Source organism: Vipera berus, assembly GCF_964194415.1.
Source record: "Vipera berus genome assembly, chromosome: 1".
Classification (NCBI taxonomy): domain Eukaryota; kingdom Metazoa; phylum Chordata; class Lepidosauria; order Squamata; family Viperidae; genus Vipera; species Vipera berus.
Genome location: NC_138202.1, coordinates 326,848,747 through 326,867,085, shown reverse-complemented (window position 1 = coordinate 326,867,085; position 18,339 = coordinate 326,848,747). Strand labels below are relative to the sequence as shown.

Sequence of the window (18,339 nt, the reverse complement as noted above, 5' to 3'; positions counted from 1 at the left end):
TTTTAAAACCCCCCCAAGCCCCGCGGCCGCTAAGGATGAGCCGGGACCGCTATGTCCGTTGGAGCGGGGAGCTCGAGCTCCTCCTGCCTCCTCGGAGCGCGCGCCGGGGAGGGACGCCGCCGCCCTTCCCCTTCAGGACCGGGGAGGGCCGGCGGCCGCCGCCGCCGCCGCCGCCGCTTTGGCTTCTCGCCCCCGCCCCTCTCTTTCTCTCTCCGGCCTCGCGGCTCTCCTTCCAGGGAACTCATCCTCGTCTCCTCCCCCTCCCTCGCAGCGGAAGTGACCTCCGCGTCGCCCGCCTGCTCTAACCAGCAGCGTCGGGCGGCAGCAGCAGCGGCAGCGGCAGCAGCAGGAGACGGCGACAAGGTCGGCGCTGCTGGGTTCGTTCGCTCTGTTGCTTCCGTCACCAGGAGCCGCTGTGTGACAGACGCTCTCGAGGCAGTCGGGTTCGGTAGCCGGGCTGCCAACAGCCGGGCCGATCCGGCGGGCGAACGCAAAGAAGCCGGCGGCAGCGGAGTCTTCGGGGCGGCGGGAGACAGGCGGTTTATCCAACAGGACAAGGAAGGAGGCGGCCATGGCTAAGGCCGGCGTCGCTGCCGAGCCGCCGCCTCCCCTACCGCCGGCCCTACCGCATCCAGCCGTACAGAAGGAACTGGTGTACAATAAGCTGCTACCCTACGGCGATAAGCTAGAAGCCGAGGCCGGCTACCTCCTTGCCCAGATCAAACTGAACCTCAGCCGGGCTGTTCAGCTTCAGGAGCTTTGGCCCGGCGGCCTCTTCTGGACGAGAAAGCTTTCCACGTGAGCTTGGCTGGAGATGGGGTGGAATGGACTGCAATTTGGGTAGAGCAGGGGTCTTCAAACTTGGCCCTTTTATGACTTGTGGACTTTAACTCCCAGAATTCCTCAGCCAGCTTTGCTGGCTGAGGAATTCTGGGAGTTGAAGTCCACAAGTCATAAAAGGGCCAAGTTTGAAGACCCCTGGGGTAGAGAAAGACGGGGTGATCACAGAAAGGAACCCTTCCCTTCTCTTTTGATTCGGAGTGTGATATTGTGTCGGCTTCTTCTTTTAACTAAGGCTTGGGGGGGCCAATACTCAGTCAACCTCCCAAAGACCACCCTGGCTTGAAGCCCACCTTAGCCCTCCAACCAACACTTCCTACCCCTCTTGAGTCTGGATTTTTGCATCAAACCAGGATTTTCTTTCCTTCCCCTCTCCCCTCCCCCCCCCTTAGCCAGTCTTCCATTCACAGTAAATAAAAGAGAAGGGAAAGGGGAATTTAGGACATGTCCATTAAATAAGTAATGCTCTCTTAACAGTAATAAACTAACAAAAGGTCGTGAACGTGGTTTCTTGAGAACAGTTTGAATTTCTATTGAACTAGGTTTTGGATTTAAGATTAAGTATCTGAAGGTACTTCTTACTTTGGTAGGGATGAACATTTACTATCCGTATTGGAAAGAAAATTGCCACGTGTGCACGTGCCTGCTTGTGTGTGAAATATATATTTATTACTTTTTGGAGATAAATTGGATGTCTTCATTACCACTGTTTTTAAATAAGAGGGTAGGAGAGATTGGTCTGGTACATACTGAACCATTCCACCTTTGGCTATGTTTTGCCAGGACTTGAAATTTAAATTTCTTTCTACTGGAGAGCTTGAGATGCTTTATTTTTTTAATATTAGTACTTTTAATCCTTTCTTTAAACAAAAGTTTATTTCACAGACACCTTGGGAAATTGTAGTTAAATACTTATAAAAGCAGCTGATCTAAGCAAACGAAAAGTGGGAATGGCCATGGCTGGAAACAGTAACTTTTTGTTGAAGATGGCTCAAAGGATGCTTAATCCTCTCTTTCCAGAACCTCTATTTAGCTTTTGGTTCCCACTGAAAATGCATAACTTAAAATAACATTAATGGACTCTGCCATATTTTGATTATAAAGCTGTATTTCTCTAAACTGAACAAAAATATAATTTGTTTCACATTTGGCACCTAAGGCAATGGGCAGTATATTTTTAATTAGAACAAAATTGTATGACACTGATATTATAGAGCAGGGGTGTCAAACTCAATTTCATTGAGGGCCACATCAGCATTGTGGTTGCCCTCGGGGGGGGGTATGGCCAGGGTGGGCGCGGCCTACTGGGTGGGCGCAGCTGGAGTGTGTATGGCCTACTGGGTGGGCATGGCCAGCTCTACATCATTGGCATCAAGGGGGCCTATGGGGGCCTGGGCAGGAGTGGGACAGATCTGGGGGTCTCTGGCAGAAGGAGGGTCTCTGGGCCAGGACCAAGGTAGCAGGGACCGTTCCCTCACTGTTTCCAGGATGGCTTCGGGGACCACATGAAACCACTTTGCGGGCCGGATCTGGCCCCCGGGCCTTGTGTTTGACATGTCTGGTATAGAGCTTCTTGTATTAAGGATTACGTTCTGCTGCTCTTTTTAAGTACAGTAGTGAGCTTCCATGCTTCATGTCCTCTTTTTGTCTGTATTACTCCAGCATCTTAGCTTTGTTTGGTGGTATTTATCCAAGTGACACGATCAACTAGTGGAGAGGTTATAAGTAGTTGTAAGGTTGCAACTTGGCTCTTGAAGTGACCTTCTGACTGGGGCATGTGCTGGAACCTTTTCATGGGAATAAATTGCCATCACCTCAGCATGTGCAACTACTTGGGTGGGCTAATGTTAAGTGTCATCTTTCAATGCTCATTTGGACTTTAGAAGAAAAAGTTTGTTAGCTGACAGTATTAAGTAAATTAATAGTTTATTGCACTTTATAGTACAATACGCAGCTACTGAATCACCCACTACTCAGTATTCTTAAAAATAGATTATTCTCAAGACTGGGGCAGAGGTTTTGTTCAATAACTTCAGAAGATTTATTATGCTTTTTTGAAGCTGCATTACAGGGTGATAATACTACCAGCTCCAAAACAGATATTTCATTTCACTACAGAGAACAATCTAGGAGGTTTTGCTTTTTGTGGCAGTAACAAATGTTTTATTTATAAAAGGTTTATTCAAAGTCAAAATAAGCTCTTTAAATTATCTTAATTATCTTTTGGAGAATGATAAAACGACTATTATGCATCTTTCCTATTGGCAGTAGAAGAGATGAGTTTATAATACTTGCTACTTATGAAGAAAATATTATTTCATTATTTAGTATTCCATAGGCTGTATACATTCCAGTCATGACTGGTTCATGATATAACTGATTTTTGTACTAATTTAATAAAATATATTTATTTAGAAACGCTAGCACTTAGAAAAAACAATTGTCAAGATAGCAATGTTTATTGTACACCTGAACAACAATTTGGAATTACATTCAAAAATTTACAATCTATTGAAAGTCCCAGTATACATTTGGGCATTGCTCTAATATTTTTTAAAAAAAATTAAAAAATCAGTGTTATTAATATTTCATGGCCTATCTAGCACAATAAATGCTAGATAGATTGTATGTAATAGATTGCCATTCTGAATTCTGTTTGCTAGTGCTACAATGATATTTTTTCAAACAACGGAAAATACAGGTATGGACAAAAGACTGAATTTATCTATGAAACTAATATGCATTCAAAAGTGTAAAGCTGATGTCTTTAAATGATTGTTCCTAGATAGGCTATTCTGCTTAATCTGTCCAGATAAAAGATTTTAGCCATTACACCAAATGCTTCTGTTCAGGTTTAAGAATAAAGAAAGATGCTTTGAATCTACTTGCCCAAAGTCTAGAAATATGAAATTTTAAAAAATGTTATGAAAGTCGTAAAACATATACGGTACTATACTACTAAAACTCTTATATATGTTTGACACTTTGTAATCTTCAGTTGGGCAAAATGCTGCATCATATGGCAAACTTTTGTGAATTAGGATAGCTTACATAATGTTGAGACCCATTCCCTTTGGAAATTTTTTTGCTGCTTTGCTGCTGCTGTTTAGTGAGATGATCATTTTTAATATTTCTTGACAGCTTCCCATAAGTTTCAAAAGACCCCTCAAAAGATACTTTCAATCCTGTTTTGAAATTACAGCCACTGCAGCATCTCCGTGTCATTTCCCCTTACAACTGGCTGCAGGAAAGTTGTAGCATCCCCTACCTATCTCCCCCCACCATCCTATCTTGCCAGGTCCCCACAGGCCTTGGGCCTGTTTTTCCCCCATTGGGCTTGGTCCTCCTCTCCCTCCCATACCTATCACACACTTATCTTTGGAAGGTCTCCTGAGTCTGGACCTCATGTTGGGTAAGGAAGGTAGGCCATTCCATTCCTGGGCTACAGAGAGAGCCTCAGTACTGCAGAAACTGTTAAGAAATTGGAGTGGAGTGCTCTGTCCCTGGACTGCTTGGCCCTGTCATGGAAATGGCCGCCATTTGAGTTACATGGCCGCATGGCTCAAGAACATTGAGGGATGGAGTGGGGTGATCTCCTTCCCCAATGTGAGGTCTGGAACTCTGGAGGTCTTCAAAAGATAAATGTGCGATGGGTAACAGGCAGTGATGGTAAGGAGTCCCAAGCCCCCTGTGGTGAGCTGCTGGAAGGGAAAGGCCTGCAGGGACCTGGTATTGGGTGGAAAGCAGGCCAAATGGTTGTGGGAACCTCAAGTGGCAGGAAGTGGAGCACTGGGTGTCTTGGGGTGGGGAAAATCTTGAGAGCTCAGCTGTTAACCACATCAGCAGGTGTGGGGGTTTTAAGCAAGGAAATCTCACTTAACAGCTGTCACAATATGCAACTGTAATGGGCAGGCTCAAAATAGTCATAGGTCAAGAACTATATTTCATACAGATCAAATAATTGTTTAAAAGCAAGTTATACCATGCTGCCATAATAACCAAATACACAAGGGGGGGTTGTTTGTTGCCTTGGTTAGTTTCTAGTCTACTGTGCTCTTAATAATGGTAAAAAATGGTTAGGGTATGCTTGAGGAGTTAATATTCTATATAAATCTTGAATTTGTCATTGTAAGTGACTTTGTTTACAAGAAAGATTCTTAGAGTTATATTGATAAATATAAAATTACTCACATGGTTGCCTTACAAATATGTTTTGAACTTGAGTAGATGTAGTATGACATTACTTCTCCAGTAACCATGGGTTCTCCCTGACTGTGTTTACAGCAGAATGTGTTTTCATTCTAATATGAGTTATGGACTAATGCTGTCACAACGTGCTGAAGCAATGCCCAGATATTTGGTTTGGCTTCTGAAAAGTCCTGTGACTGTAGAAGATAACCATATTAACACTTCCTAGTATGTTGTAATTATATTTTAGCTGTTATTATGTTTATTAGATTTTTATTTATGTTTCTAAGATGAAATAATGGAATTATTGAATTTTCAGTGTTTGAAAAAATTGTTGAGATATCAGTTTCAATTTCCAATGTCAGTTTGTGGTCAAATATTTGAAATCTGCAGCATAATATTCATGAACTTTAAGTTATGATTATAAAAGTCCTAACTGGTACACAGGCAGTAGAGAACAGCCTGTGGTCAGTAAAGCACTTGTTACAGTTAGTTGGGCAAAGAGAAGTCATGATGCATAGCAAAGAATTGTAAATAAAATGGCTTGGTCAGGATATTTAAATATAGGAGCAGATTCACGAGAGCTTATATAGAATCAGCTTGAATCTACAGGAAGCACATTTCTTAAAGCTGAGTCTTACAGGACATACAGCTTTTATTTCACATGCTGGCTCCATTGAGAATGGGAACAATAAGTATAGTCTCATTCTCTGCTTCTGTATAGCATTTGGTGCTATACAGATCTCCCATACAGCTTTCCTGACCTGAGGTGTTTTTAATTTCCAATACTGTACTAAAAGCATCAGAACCAAGATTGATTATGCTCTTTTATTGTTCTTTAAGGTCCAAAATGATTTGTACTTGTCTTCCTTATTTCAGTTCAGATACTATAAATACTGAAGCTACTATTAAGGTTATTTACTGAATTTAATTATATACAGTACACTCTATAATATGAATAAGGGTAAATGATAGATTTGTATGACCCTTATGATAAAACTAGTAAGTCCTCTTTAATAGTAATGTGTGCCCCAAATTACCAATTTAGCATCAAATAGTTATTGTATTTTGTTCTTTATCTTCTTTGTGATCAGTGTCAGAGCTCAGTCAGTAGATGGTTTCACAGCGGGTTTATACATCCATCCAGAGCAGGATTGAGTTTTTGTAGGGCTCAGAGAATGCTGCATTACGTTTTGGGGTGCCCCTTCCCTAAGATATAGAACCAAACCTGCATTGCCTGGCTGAAAAGAATGTGTTTAGTGAGTAAACCTGACTGAGTTTGAAGAAAAAGAGACTGGAGGATGGAATCTGGTGGAATGTAGTTTGGATTCCCAGGAGGCAGGGGCTACATTCCAGGGAGCCAAGAGGTGTTTAGATAGATTGTTTGGGAGAGAGTTAAGATGGCTTCTATGTAGCAATTGTCAAAGTATATCTTTAATGATGCAAGGAGCTGCTTTAGTTTGGCAAGGTATCTGTCTATAAGTGAGGGACAAGAAAGAAACTGCTCAGAAGTAATTCTATTTGCCTTTCTTGGTTCTTGGAGCTTGCAAGAATCCCAGTTCTGTGGAAGCTATAAGTAAATTGGAGAAAATGGTGTATAAGCACCTGAACCCCCCTCCAGAAAAATATTCTGACTATCCCTGACCAAAGTTAGATCAGTCAGAACTCAGTCTCACGTTGCCTGGTCAAGCCTTCTATGAGATCCTCTGCACTGCTCATAGCTAACCTTTAACCCCGCTTCCAAGCCTTGCTGCTCTAATAGTACATGGGAATGATCTTCAGGGAGGAAGGGAAGAGATGCTGTCTAGGGAAGAGAGGGAGGAACCCACAATTGCTTAATGATAAGAAACTTTGGTAGAACCTGCCCTAAGTTGATCAAGCTGTAAAAAGAGAGGCAGGAGATGTGTACTTTCAGATTTGCCAGATTTTGTTAATATAGGTTTACAGTAAAGTAGAATTAGCTTATCTGGTCATGTTTCCTATCTGATTTACCAGGGAGGGCTGACAACTGCTTACATTGAATTTGGCTTTATAATGGCCCTGCCAGCTTGCCTCCAGCTCTGCAGCCTGCACAGCCCCCTGCTCACTTTGTGGGCCAGTGATCTGGCTTTGTGATCCCAATTTGCTCATGAGTTTCTAGAGGTTCTTAACTTATAATTAGAAACCTCTTGTCATAATATATATGAAAGGTGAAGATTCTTTTGGGAAGGGAGATAAAGCCCAACTTCTTACTTCATGGATACATCCATGTAGTTCTCTTGGCAGCATATGGAAATAATTTACTGTTGTATTGTTCAAGCATATTATTACTTACAAATCTCTCTACCTACCTGCGTACCTACCTACCCATCCACCTACCCATCTACAGTGAAATCATCCAGTCCGTCCACCCATCCATCTTACCACCTATCACACCTGAGTGACTGGTTGGTTTACAAATATCAGTTTAGGTCCATGATGGCGAACCTATGGCACGGGTGCCACAGGTGGCGCGCAGAGCCCTCTCTGTGGGCACGCACACCATCGGCCCAGTCCTAGGCCTTCAGCTGGGTTTTATAAAACCTTTTCGCTTTAGGCCTCCTCCGCTGTGTGCAAAAAAACCCGGTTCAATCAATCAATCAATCATTTTCAACTTCTCGCGGGGAAAAAAATATCTCTCAAAGTTGGAATTGATTGATTGGATTTTTTAGTCCCAACAAGTCTGCCATTACCACCACAGCCATGCCCACCCAAAGGGCCACGCCCACCCAGCACCCGATGATACATAAGTGGGTTTTGGGTTGCAGTTTGGGTACTCGGTCTCTAAAAGGTTCGCCATCACTGTTTTAGGTATATCTTGATTATTAATTCTCATGTATGTAGGTTGAACTGGCACTACTTCAGAAGAGACAGTGTATCTAAATTTAAAAAAAATAAATTTAAGATATCTTTATTTTTAATTATTTTCTATTTTTTTAAAAAAAATGACATGCAGTGTTTTTTTATTGTTGAAACTGTATTTAGAAATTACTCAATCTTGCTCTTCCCATTCACTTTTTGATGTGACAGAATAAATAAAAAAAATCACTCTGCCTACAGGGAACAGCAATTTGATAGCACATTTGAATGCTGACATTCCTAGTCAACACTTTTGTATAAGAGTTCACTGCTTGTTTAATATAATAATCCCTGAAGGAAAATATTTGCTAGAGAGCGTGCACATAAAGCATTTTATCAACATGATATTAAAAGAAGTTAAAAGCTCATATACTAACTGCAAATAATGAGTATAAAGAACAAAGAAAAGGACATTTCAAATAGCAGTTCTGTCCATTATCAGTTTCTGAATTAACATTTCTAACCCCTCTGTATTTTGCTAGAGTTCATAACTGTCTCCAAAGATGTACAAAAATGAATACATTAAGCAAGCTTGCTAATTGAAATAGCATGAACTTTCTTATAATAAAAAGTCTAGCTGTATTTTTTTCTGCCGTTATATGTTTAATTCTAATCATGGTTTGGTGAATAAAATATATTAATGTTGGCAAAGATATTTTACTAACTAGAAACACAGATATTATGATATTAGAAAACATTGCAGATGAATGCAGAGTCAGCTTTTATTGTCTCAGGGATTACAGTAGTGATTTGCAAATCTAAGAGGTTCACAATATTTACTTCACAAACCTGCTGACAAAAAGTTGGTTTCCCATTTTTTGACTTACGAAAATGTCCTTCAAAATGAATCCAGATATTTAGGATAAGTATAAGCTGTTATTTTAAAGCATGTTTTGAAATATTTCATAGCTTTTATGTTAATTTGCAATGAATATAATGGTTCAACATTTTTTTTAGACAAGAATATTCAGGATGTTTAATAAGTGCTTCCTTACTGTTTGTCTTCCAAGATTTTTTCATGAGTACTCTTCTGCCTTAGATAGGTGACTGGGAGAATCCTACCCCCCACCTTTTCTGTGACAGCACACTCAGGGATTCATTTGGTGTCCCATCTTTCTGTCACTTAATAAAGATATTATTTGTTCGGTCCTATTGCCAGAGCATCTTGAATGTTTCTCAGTACATTACCATATACCTCCTAATTCATAGGATGTGGATAACATTATTTTGCTTTTGAGGTAGTTTTTAAATTAGGGATCCTAGGTTACATAGAATAATATGACCATTCTTGGAGCAAATGTGGGCTTCTGTTTTTAGGCATACTGACCCACATGTTTAGCACCAATAGTAAAGGAGTTTGTAGCATGGGTATTCTTAAAGCTGGTAACCAGACCACATCTTTCTATTTTATTAAGAAGTGGTACGTGAAAACTTTTATTGACATAACCAAAATGGATGGTGGAGTTCAATAACTATGAGTCCATCCAATGATGACCATGACACATGAAATAATGCCATTTGAAATGTAGGAGTATATAATAATGTTATTGAACAAATTAATAAAATTAAAAAGTATTGTGTAACTGTGAAACTTATACTAAGATGTAATATGTACTAAACCTGGATGAAGGTAATCAATCTCTTGAGAAATGAGATTGATTAATACATCCAGGAAAGTTAAATACACTCTGGAATGTATATGATGTGCTAGACCTGGAGGAAGGTAATCAATCTCTTGAGAAATGAGATTAATACACTCTGGAATGTATATGATGTACTAGACTTGGATGAAGGTAACCAATCTCTTGAGAAATGAGCTTGGCTAATACATCCAGGAAAATTAAATACATTCTGGAATGTATATGATCCGGTGTCTTCAGGATTGCTATGATTATGTATGGAAGCAGGAGTTCATAGGTTAGTGATAATTGGCTGTTATACTTTATTGAATGGTGATAACTGGAAAAACCAGGGATGAGTTGTTGGAAATACTATTCAATATTCTGAATTAATGCAATGCAGGATTTGGTTTTGGTGTTGATTAAGTGACATGCAGTACATAAAATGTATTGAACAATTCAGAAACTCAAGGATGAATAAGAATGGTGATTATCTGCTTAGAAAAAATATGTTCATTTCAAGTATATAACTTAAGCATGTGTGTGTCCATGAGTACAATGGAAAAGGAATGAATCAAAAAGCATGATTAAATGATTATGTGCAATAAAAGAGAATGAATGAGAGTGTGTGTAAGAGGTTCTGGTTATTTATTTAAGGGGGGACCATTCGTTGGTAGTATCAGGAGTGGATTTAGGGAAGAAAGGGAAAGAATTGAAAGAAACTAGAGTGAAAAACTACAGGTAGTCCTTGACTTATGACCACGATTGGAGCCAGAATTTCAGTCATTGAACAAAGCAGCTATTAAGCAAAACATCATGTGATTGCTTCTCTCAACAACAAGAATCCTGATACTCCCAATTGCAGTTAAGTGGTCTCATAGTTTATTAAGTGGACAGAGTTGCAGGTAAGGAGTGTGCCGTATCTCAGGGTGATGAGAGAAATGCAGGAATAGGGATGGAAAAAGTCTCAGAATTGACTCTCACTAGTTCTCTGGGACATAAGGGTGGTGGTGGTGGGAAGTGCTTTCAGATTTGCAAGGTTCTGTTATTGTCACCTTACCATAAAGATAATTTTAGCATTCTTGGTTTTGGTTTCCTGACCTGGACTACTTTGAAGAGCTAACAAAAACCATTGGCTCCAAGGAGGGGCCACTCTTTGTCTCTTTAAAGGCAGGAAGAAGACTGACACCATATGGATTAAACTCTGGGTCCCTTCCTTAGCCATTTTTTGTCACCCAGGAGTGGCTCAGATCTAAAACATATGGCCAAATTAACAGCATAGAGAACCCTATCTACTTTCTCAGTAGTCCCAGCCACCTCAGTTCATCCTGCTGCATCAGAGTCTGAGCTGAAGCAAACCTGAACAGTTTTATCCAACAGATAACCTGAACAGTCCTTTTGGATCATCAATATTCTGAACTCTTCCCAACTTAATAGGGAACAGTAAACACAACCACTGGACAACTATCAATGGATGAAATATGGGCAAAGAAGTATTCATGTTTTCCTGTCCTTATTGCTATAAGGTAATCCCTAATATGGGCTCATACCCATATCAGATCAGAGTCATGTGAGTCTTTGTCTCACAGAACTCCAGGCAACATTTGTGGCGCTTCATCTAGAACATCTTCCTGCAGAAAGAAGTTGACACCAGTGAGTTGAAAGGCAACCAGATATTGATCTGTCCATAGCACTGGACTGATGTTAGTGACTTCCACCGTCTGCCACCAAGGAGGTGACCCACACCCCTCCTTGCTGCCTCCACAATATCTGCACCCTTTGCAGATGCCCGACCTCACACGAGCAATCTCTCTCTTCCCCGACCTCACTTCGTGAACTCCAGCAACCATCAAGACTTTAGATGTACTTAGGGCTTTGCAGTGGGCCAGGGAGCTGATAAGTACTATATTCTCCCCCCAAAGTTCTTCCCTGGAGGATTCCCACAACACTGGTGTGGATGAAGGGGGATAAAAAAATCAAATTAACAACAAAACTCAAAGCATCCACACCAGCTCACTCAATACACTGCTCATCTGGTCACTATCTTGACATCTACAAAATACAAGGCATATAGACATTTGATATGTGTATGAATGTGAGAAAGTTTATTATATTTGTTGACTTAAAGAAAGCCGATGATAAAATAGAAAATGTGAATTGTAATGTTTTGCTTGAATATGCAGATCAGTGGCTGGAAACTGAACATGGTAAAAATAGTGCACAATGGAAATAAATCATGCTTGAGATTTAATGGAATTGCTTAGTGAATGGTTCACCATTGAGCAAGGAGTGAAAGAAGGATATGTGATTTTCCCTTGATTATTTAATATATTTATGAATAAATGCAAAAAGAATACTCATAATTTTAGTGGGTCTGTTGACTACATCTGCAAATGTAAGAAATCATGGTAGACGAAATTGATGAAATCCTCAAAAGAGTTTAAAGAAAAAGCAATATATGGGATGGTGTATAAGCATGGAGAAATAAGAATGGTTTGTGTGTATAGAATAATGTGCATGAATATGAATAACATAATAGATAAAATGAATAACAGTGTAAATTAGATATAGGTATACTTTCTTCTTTCCTCCTTTTTAATTCTTTTGGCTTACTATTATTATTTTTCTGTGGTTTGCATATTGCATAACCCCAAAAGGAATACCATAATAGGTCTGCATTTAGATATGTTTGTAAGTTGTCTTGACCTGAATTCACTATGGATAATTTTATTAAACCTAGTATTTGTTTTTTGTACTTTTCCATTTATTTTGATTATATTTACTTTTTTGCATTGCATATACTAACATGAGGATGTTGGTAAAATGAAATACCTTACCTACAGTATTTTAAATTTTCTTTTTTACAGGTATCTCCGGCTTTATGGGAGGAAGTTTAGTAAAGAAGATCATGTTCTTTTCATTAAGCTGTTGTATGAACTAGTAACTATTCCAAAATTGGAGATCAGCATGATGCAAGGTTTTGCTCGACTTTTAATAAACTTGCTAAAGTAAGTTTTGCTTTACCCCATTCTTCTATCTATATTTAATAATGATCCACAGCTGGAGATACGGTATTAAAACTAAGAGATTCAACAAATTTTGTCAGGTTTGATTGGTATTTTGTTTCTGATGTCATGCTGGCCTTATATAGAAGCCCTATATGTCAGAAGTTGCAAAAACCTAGCCAGACTAAAGAAGTAAGTGTCTTTACTGTTTTCCTAAGTTTGAGGAAAGATTAGAGACTTGGTTATATAGCTGTACAGCCTTGCATTTTCAAAATCCATTAAAAATCAACCGCTTTATACCTCTTAATTTTTGCATATAACAACAACAACAAAACAACAACATAATAATAACAACAACAACAGTGATACCCATTGTCATTGGGGTACTGGGAACTATGTCCAAAAACTTTGCAAAATACATCAAGAAATTGCAGCTTCCTGCAATAACTCCAGCAAAGCTACAAAAAACTGCGCTACTCGGAACATCTTACTGTCAAGTTTCCGACGTATGGGCTTTTCAAGTGACTCTGAGGCATTGTTTGCCTTAAAAGTCCTTTATTAGCCTAATACACCGGCAAATGCTTGCTCAAAAGAAGCTGGAATCTGAAATCTCCGCCCCTTGCACAATATATTAAAACACAATTCTCCACCTTTCTAATTTTGTCATTAATCATATTCTCCAATTAATTTAAAGAATCAGTTTCCCTTCCGTTAGACCAAAGCCTTATCTTCTTTAGAGAGACAAATGGCCTTGAAAGTGCATTCCTACTCTTCCCTCCTCCCAACTTTAAACTAAAGCAATACACAAGTCTTGAAGCAATACACAAGTTTAATGTATGAAATAGCTACTTCTTCATCTCTTGTCAAGCAATAACATTCGATGTTAGTAGCATTGACACTTACATTTTAAGGAGATACCTGGTTGATACCTAGGATGCTGGCAGCAACCTGTGTCAACCATTAGTGCCAGTCAATTTGAGTGTTCAGTTGACTGAGTTTCATGTTTTATGAATAAAAGTTTTATATAATAATAATAATAATAATAATAATAATAATAATGATGATGATGATGATGATGATGATGATGATGGAAGGGACTTGGAGGTCATCTAATCCAACCCTCTGCTCAGGCAGGAAACCCTATACAATTTCAGAAAAATGTGTTGGAACATTCACAACCTCTGGATGCAGGTTGTTCCACTGATTGATTGTTCTAACTGTCAGGAAATTTCTCCATAGTTTTAGGTTGCTTCTCTCTTTGTTTAGTTTCAATCTGTTGCTTCTTGTCTTGCTTTCATTGGAGAATAGCTTGACTCCCTCTTCTTTGTGGCAACCCCTGAGATATTGGAATACTGCTATCATGTCACCCCCTCGTCCTTCTCTTCATTAAATTTATCATCCTTAGATGTATGTATCCACATTGTAATTTCTATTGTCCAAAATTATACTGGTTTACACTAGTTTAAGGGTAGAAAAGGGTTTTGCTAGGCAAGGATTTATATCAGTGAACATGTTGAATGCCAGTTTTGATGTAATATTGATATCTCAACCAGAAATTTTGTGAACGAATAGTTGGATAATGTTATAGTTTTCTAGCATTACTTTCCACCACCACCCCATTAGACATACATAAATCTAGATGATATTAATTTGTTTGAGAATTTGATTAACAGGTAATCCTGATTAAAATAATCTGGTTTATACCATTCTGAGAGTTAGACCTGGATCTATAATTTTAAACAGTTATTCAAAGAGGTTTTCTTAGAATATTTTAGGTTGTCAGTGAGTAATGATTCAAATTCAATTTGTTTGTATCTGTGTTTTTTAACTTAGAAAAAAAGAACTTTTGTCAAGAGATGATTTAGAATTGCCCTGGAGACCACTTTATGAAATGCTGGAACGTATATTGTATTCCAAAACAGAACATCTTGGATTAAATTGGTTTCCAAAGTAAGTTTTTAAAGGTTTTGTTTTATTTTCACAATATCCTCACACTATTCTTAGATTGAATTTTGTTGCTTGTAATTTATATAATTTCTTTCATTGATTTGCATCTAAAATATATTTAAAATAATTTCATTTTTCTTTTACAGCAGATGTTCACTTTTATTCTGTTTTTTTTCTTTTCTTTTTTGTGGTTAACAAGGAATATGTTATTAAAAAATATTTAGTGCTCCCAGATTTGAGTTACAAAAATCCAAGGAGTCATTAATGGCAGTAAAACCTTAAAAAAAGTTCTTTGTGGATTTTTATAGTCCAGATATGATAGCCCTATTTGGGGAAAAATATATTTCAGTTTTTATAAGATGTGAAATGAGAACTGACCATACACTAATAGAAAAGTACATAAGCCCTATGCAAACACTTTGTAGGTTTATTGGAATTTAACGTACTAGGAAATATGGATATGTAAATACTATCCCAGCAAATAAAAAAAATCCTTTGTGCTTTTTTTCCATTGTAGATAGGTCATAGATTTGAGGAATGACAACTTTGAGATATGGGGATGCATTTGGCCATATTCTTTCCCTGCTTTTAGCCCTTGTATGAGTAGAATGAGTGCCTGCACAAAACTATAGTCTATCCACTTTTGGAAACTAATGTTTTAGTAGAGACAAGGCGTATCTTAGCTACGCTGTGCATGTGTGATAACCAGGTTTTAATCTATTGCATTTTTAGGTTACAGCATTATGGATTGTAAGGCTAGAAAAGTCCTTTACTTTTAAGCCTTAGATAGCTGATGCCACTAAAGACGTTACTGAGTTGGTTTTATCTAACATGTAACATTGCTTTTATCTACCTCTATGAGGAAAATTCCTTTCTCAACTTTGAATGGCAGGAGCTTATCCTATACAGTATAGAGTAATTTTACTCTTAAAATATTTAGCTATTTAATGCTAAGGGGTAGTGCTTGAAACAAGTACATTTCTAGCCTTGCAGCTGCTTGCGGTCTTTTAAACAGTGACACTAATAATTGAATTTTTAACTTATTTGGCAAGATATGTACTTTCTTCCAAGTTATGTTCTAGGTTAATAATTTTGGCTTCAGTCAGGCAAACTGAATTATGAAATGCTTAACAATATTTTTGGTGTTTAGTCTGCCTTTGAAGAACAGATTCCCAGATAAAAACTGAAAAGGGACTAAAGGGAAAGCACCAAATGCCAAAGCAATCTTTCCATTTTTCAGGCAGGCTGGTTTTGAAATTAAATGGTGCAGTGCGACCTTTTCTTTCATGGTGTTCTGACAACATTGCTTACATTTTATATTTCATTTTGGATGAATTTGGAAGAATGAATTAAAATAAAAGGAGTATGAATAATAATTTTTGTGGCTTTAACATTATTTGGTTTAGATGCTACAATTGCTTTTTTCATTATTTTGTTTTAAAATCCTTTTTTTCTTTATGTTCAGTTCATGTCGACCAGGCTTGTCTTCACCTAAAACATTTGTGCTTAATGTTTTACATAGGTGGTAAGGATAATTATTTTGCTTTTATGTAGCTCTGGCCTATGTGTTTTCTTTGTGCATGGCCTGTTCAGTTGTAACATTTGACACATACCTGTAACTTCCTGCATATAAAACTGAAAAATCCAATGTTAACATTACACCACAATTTATGGGAATGTCGCACTGTATTTAAATTTAATTACAATAAAATATATTTTGTGTGAAGTGGCTGAAATTATAGCTACTTGCTAATGCCTGTTAACAAATAAGTTATAGTTAAGGTGCCTAAAATAAATTATACTTGATTTTAGGCATTATTTGTAGGATGATCTAGAAATGCATGAATTTAATTCAACACATAGGTTGGTAGAATGACTAAAAATATAGGATAAGACTTATCTGAATAATGTTAGTTTATACTTGCAGTTCACTTTGTGATAACAATGCACACTAACTTCAGTACGATGTACATATTATTGTTATTATTATTAGGATTCCAGTCTTAAAATGTAATTAATTGCCATTATATAACAGATTTTTTTGCTGTGATAAAAAATTAACAGAGAAGTGCTCACCCACTGTATTCACTCAGCTTGCTTAACCTTGTCAGCTACTAACTCAAGTCATATCTTCTTACTTCTGAAATTTGTATGATACAATGACATCACCTGAGTCTAGGATTTGAGAATTCAATGGTATCCAGGAAAATATTGGCAAGGCATCAGTGGCTTCTTCACTATTCAGCAGGGGGTATTGGGTATGACTTGTGTGCTTCAACCAATCATTTGTGGAAGCTTGGCAACAGGTAATATTATGGAGTGCCTTGCATTTTCAGCCACTCACACTCCCTTCCCCCGCAGTATCTTTCCTTGGAAGATTAAGTACCGTAGGTGAGTCTTGAATACAGTCCCTTGATTGACTAGGTTTTGGGAGTTGTACAGTGGTGAACTTGGGAAAAAATAGTGGGATTTAACAATTCCCTTAGGAAAGCAACATGGCTTATTTATCATATACAGGTTGTTGCTTAACATCTGCTCTGTTTAGCAACCATTCAAAATTACACTGGGCTGAAAAATATTTTTATGACCAGTTCTTAAAAGAGTTGCAGCATCACCATAGTAATGTGATCAAAATTTGGATCTTTTGCAATGGTGGGCATTTATGACCATCTCCAGAATCTGCAGTCATTGATCTCAATTAGATCACTTCATAGCTGGCTTCCAATAAGTAGAGTCAATGGGGAATCCAGCAGTGAATTTGCAAGCTGCAGTCATGTGATGATATCTCACTTACAATCCATAGTGCTTCGATCAACAGCAGCAAAAGTAAGGTTTTGTCACATGATGTCTCAATGACCATGTTCCTTAGTGATAAGAGTTGCTGGTCCCAATTGTGATTGTTAAGTGATGACTATCTAAAGGCCCTTGGGATTGTTGATCCTGTATTGTGCTACTTTGGTCATTTTTGAAGAAATACTGTTTAATCCAAGAATGAGTGATGTAATTCTGCTGTTTCCTGAAGAGAGAAATGTACAGCCAGAAAAACTACTTGATCATGTATAATCTTTGGAAGAACTATATTATTTAAAAATGATTAACATCATCTGATTGATCTTTGACTCAGTATGAGGAAGAATGGGAAAACATGAGGTTTTATTAGTTCACAGTAATTATGTATTTTACATTGAGTTTCCCCAATAGTAGGAATAATATTTTGTTGCCATTACAGTTGAGGGGTCAGTAATTTACCCCATTCCCACTATCTTTTCTTTATATGATTCAATAAATATTCTATATCTAGTACATAGAATGAATTAAGTTCCAATATAGCAGAAAAGCTAAATGGAGTGGATTTCCTTCTCTCTCCTGGAAAAATAGGCTTGGCAGGCATCTGGCAAAGCTAGAACAATCAAGCTGCTCGCTTGATTTCTGACTTTTTAATTTTATGATTTGGTACTACAGGCTTAAACAGAAGTACTTTGTTTTAGCAATGTTCTGTGACTTCAGAGACAGAACTGCTTTTTGATTTATCGGGTATTTATGATTTTTTTAAAAAAGAGGTTAGATAGCAAAGGATTTACAGTTAGCTTTTGTTTAGCTTCTTGCTTCTGTATTTTTGACTCTTAGGTAATGTAACTCCTAGAATCTTTCTACGCTATAGGATATTATTTTGTAGGCAGACAACCATTACTGACTCTTTTTCAAACAAGCCATTCTGAATGAAAATGGCTTGTATATTGGACAGAATTTAATACTGCTAGAAGTTTCACTGTCCTGAATGCAGTGCAGTAGAAATTTGAATATTAATATTATTATTATTGTGCCAGGAGAATGTTGCTTATTTTTGTACAGTTACTTAACTC

At 37.9% G+C, this 18,339-nt stretch overlaps 1 protein-coding gene across 2 annotated transcripts in view; it reads left to right on the top strand.

Annotated features, from left to right (window-relative positions):
• The first annotated feature begins 275 nt into the window (after positions 1–275).
• Positions 276–18,339, top strand: part of PSME4 (proteasome activator subunit 4) — a 98,211-nt gene continuing 80,147 nt past the window's right edge. The window contains exons 1-4 of one of the 2 annotated variants that reach the window (XM_081313372.1): positions 545–798; positions 12,392–12,532; positions 14,363–14,479; positions 15,942–16,001. In XM_081313372.1, coding sequence (XP_081169498.1) covers positions 572–798; positions 12,392–12,532; positions 14,363–14,479; positions 15,942–16,001 — 545 coding nt within the window. In that variant the 5' untranslated portion in view covers positions 545–571. Of the gene's footprint in view, positions 799–12,391; positions 12,533–14,362; positions 14,480–15,941; positions 16,002–18,339 lie in introns of both variants that reach the window. The other variant, XM_081313373.1, reaches the window with a different exon arrangement.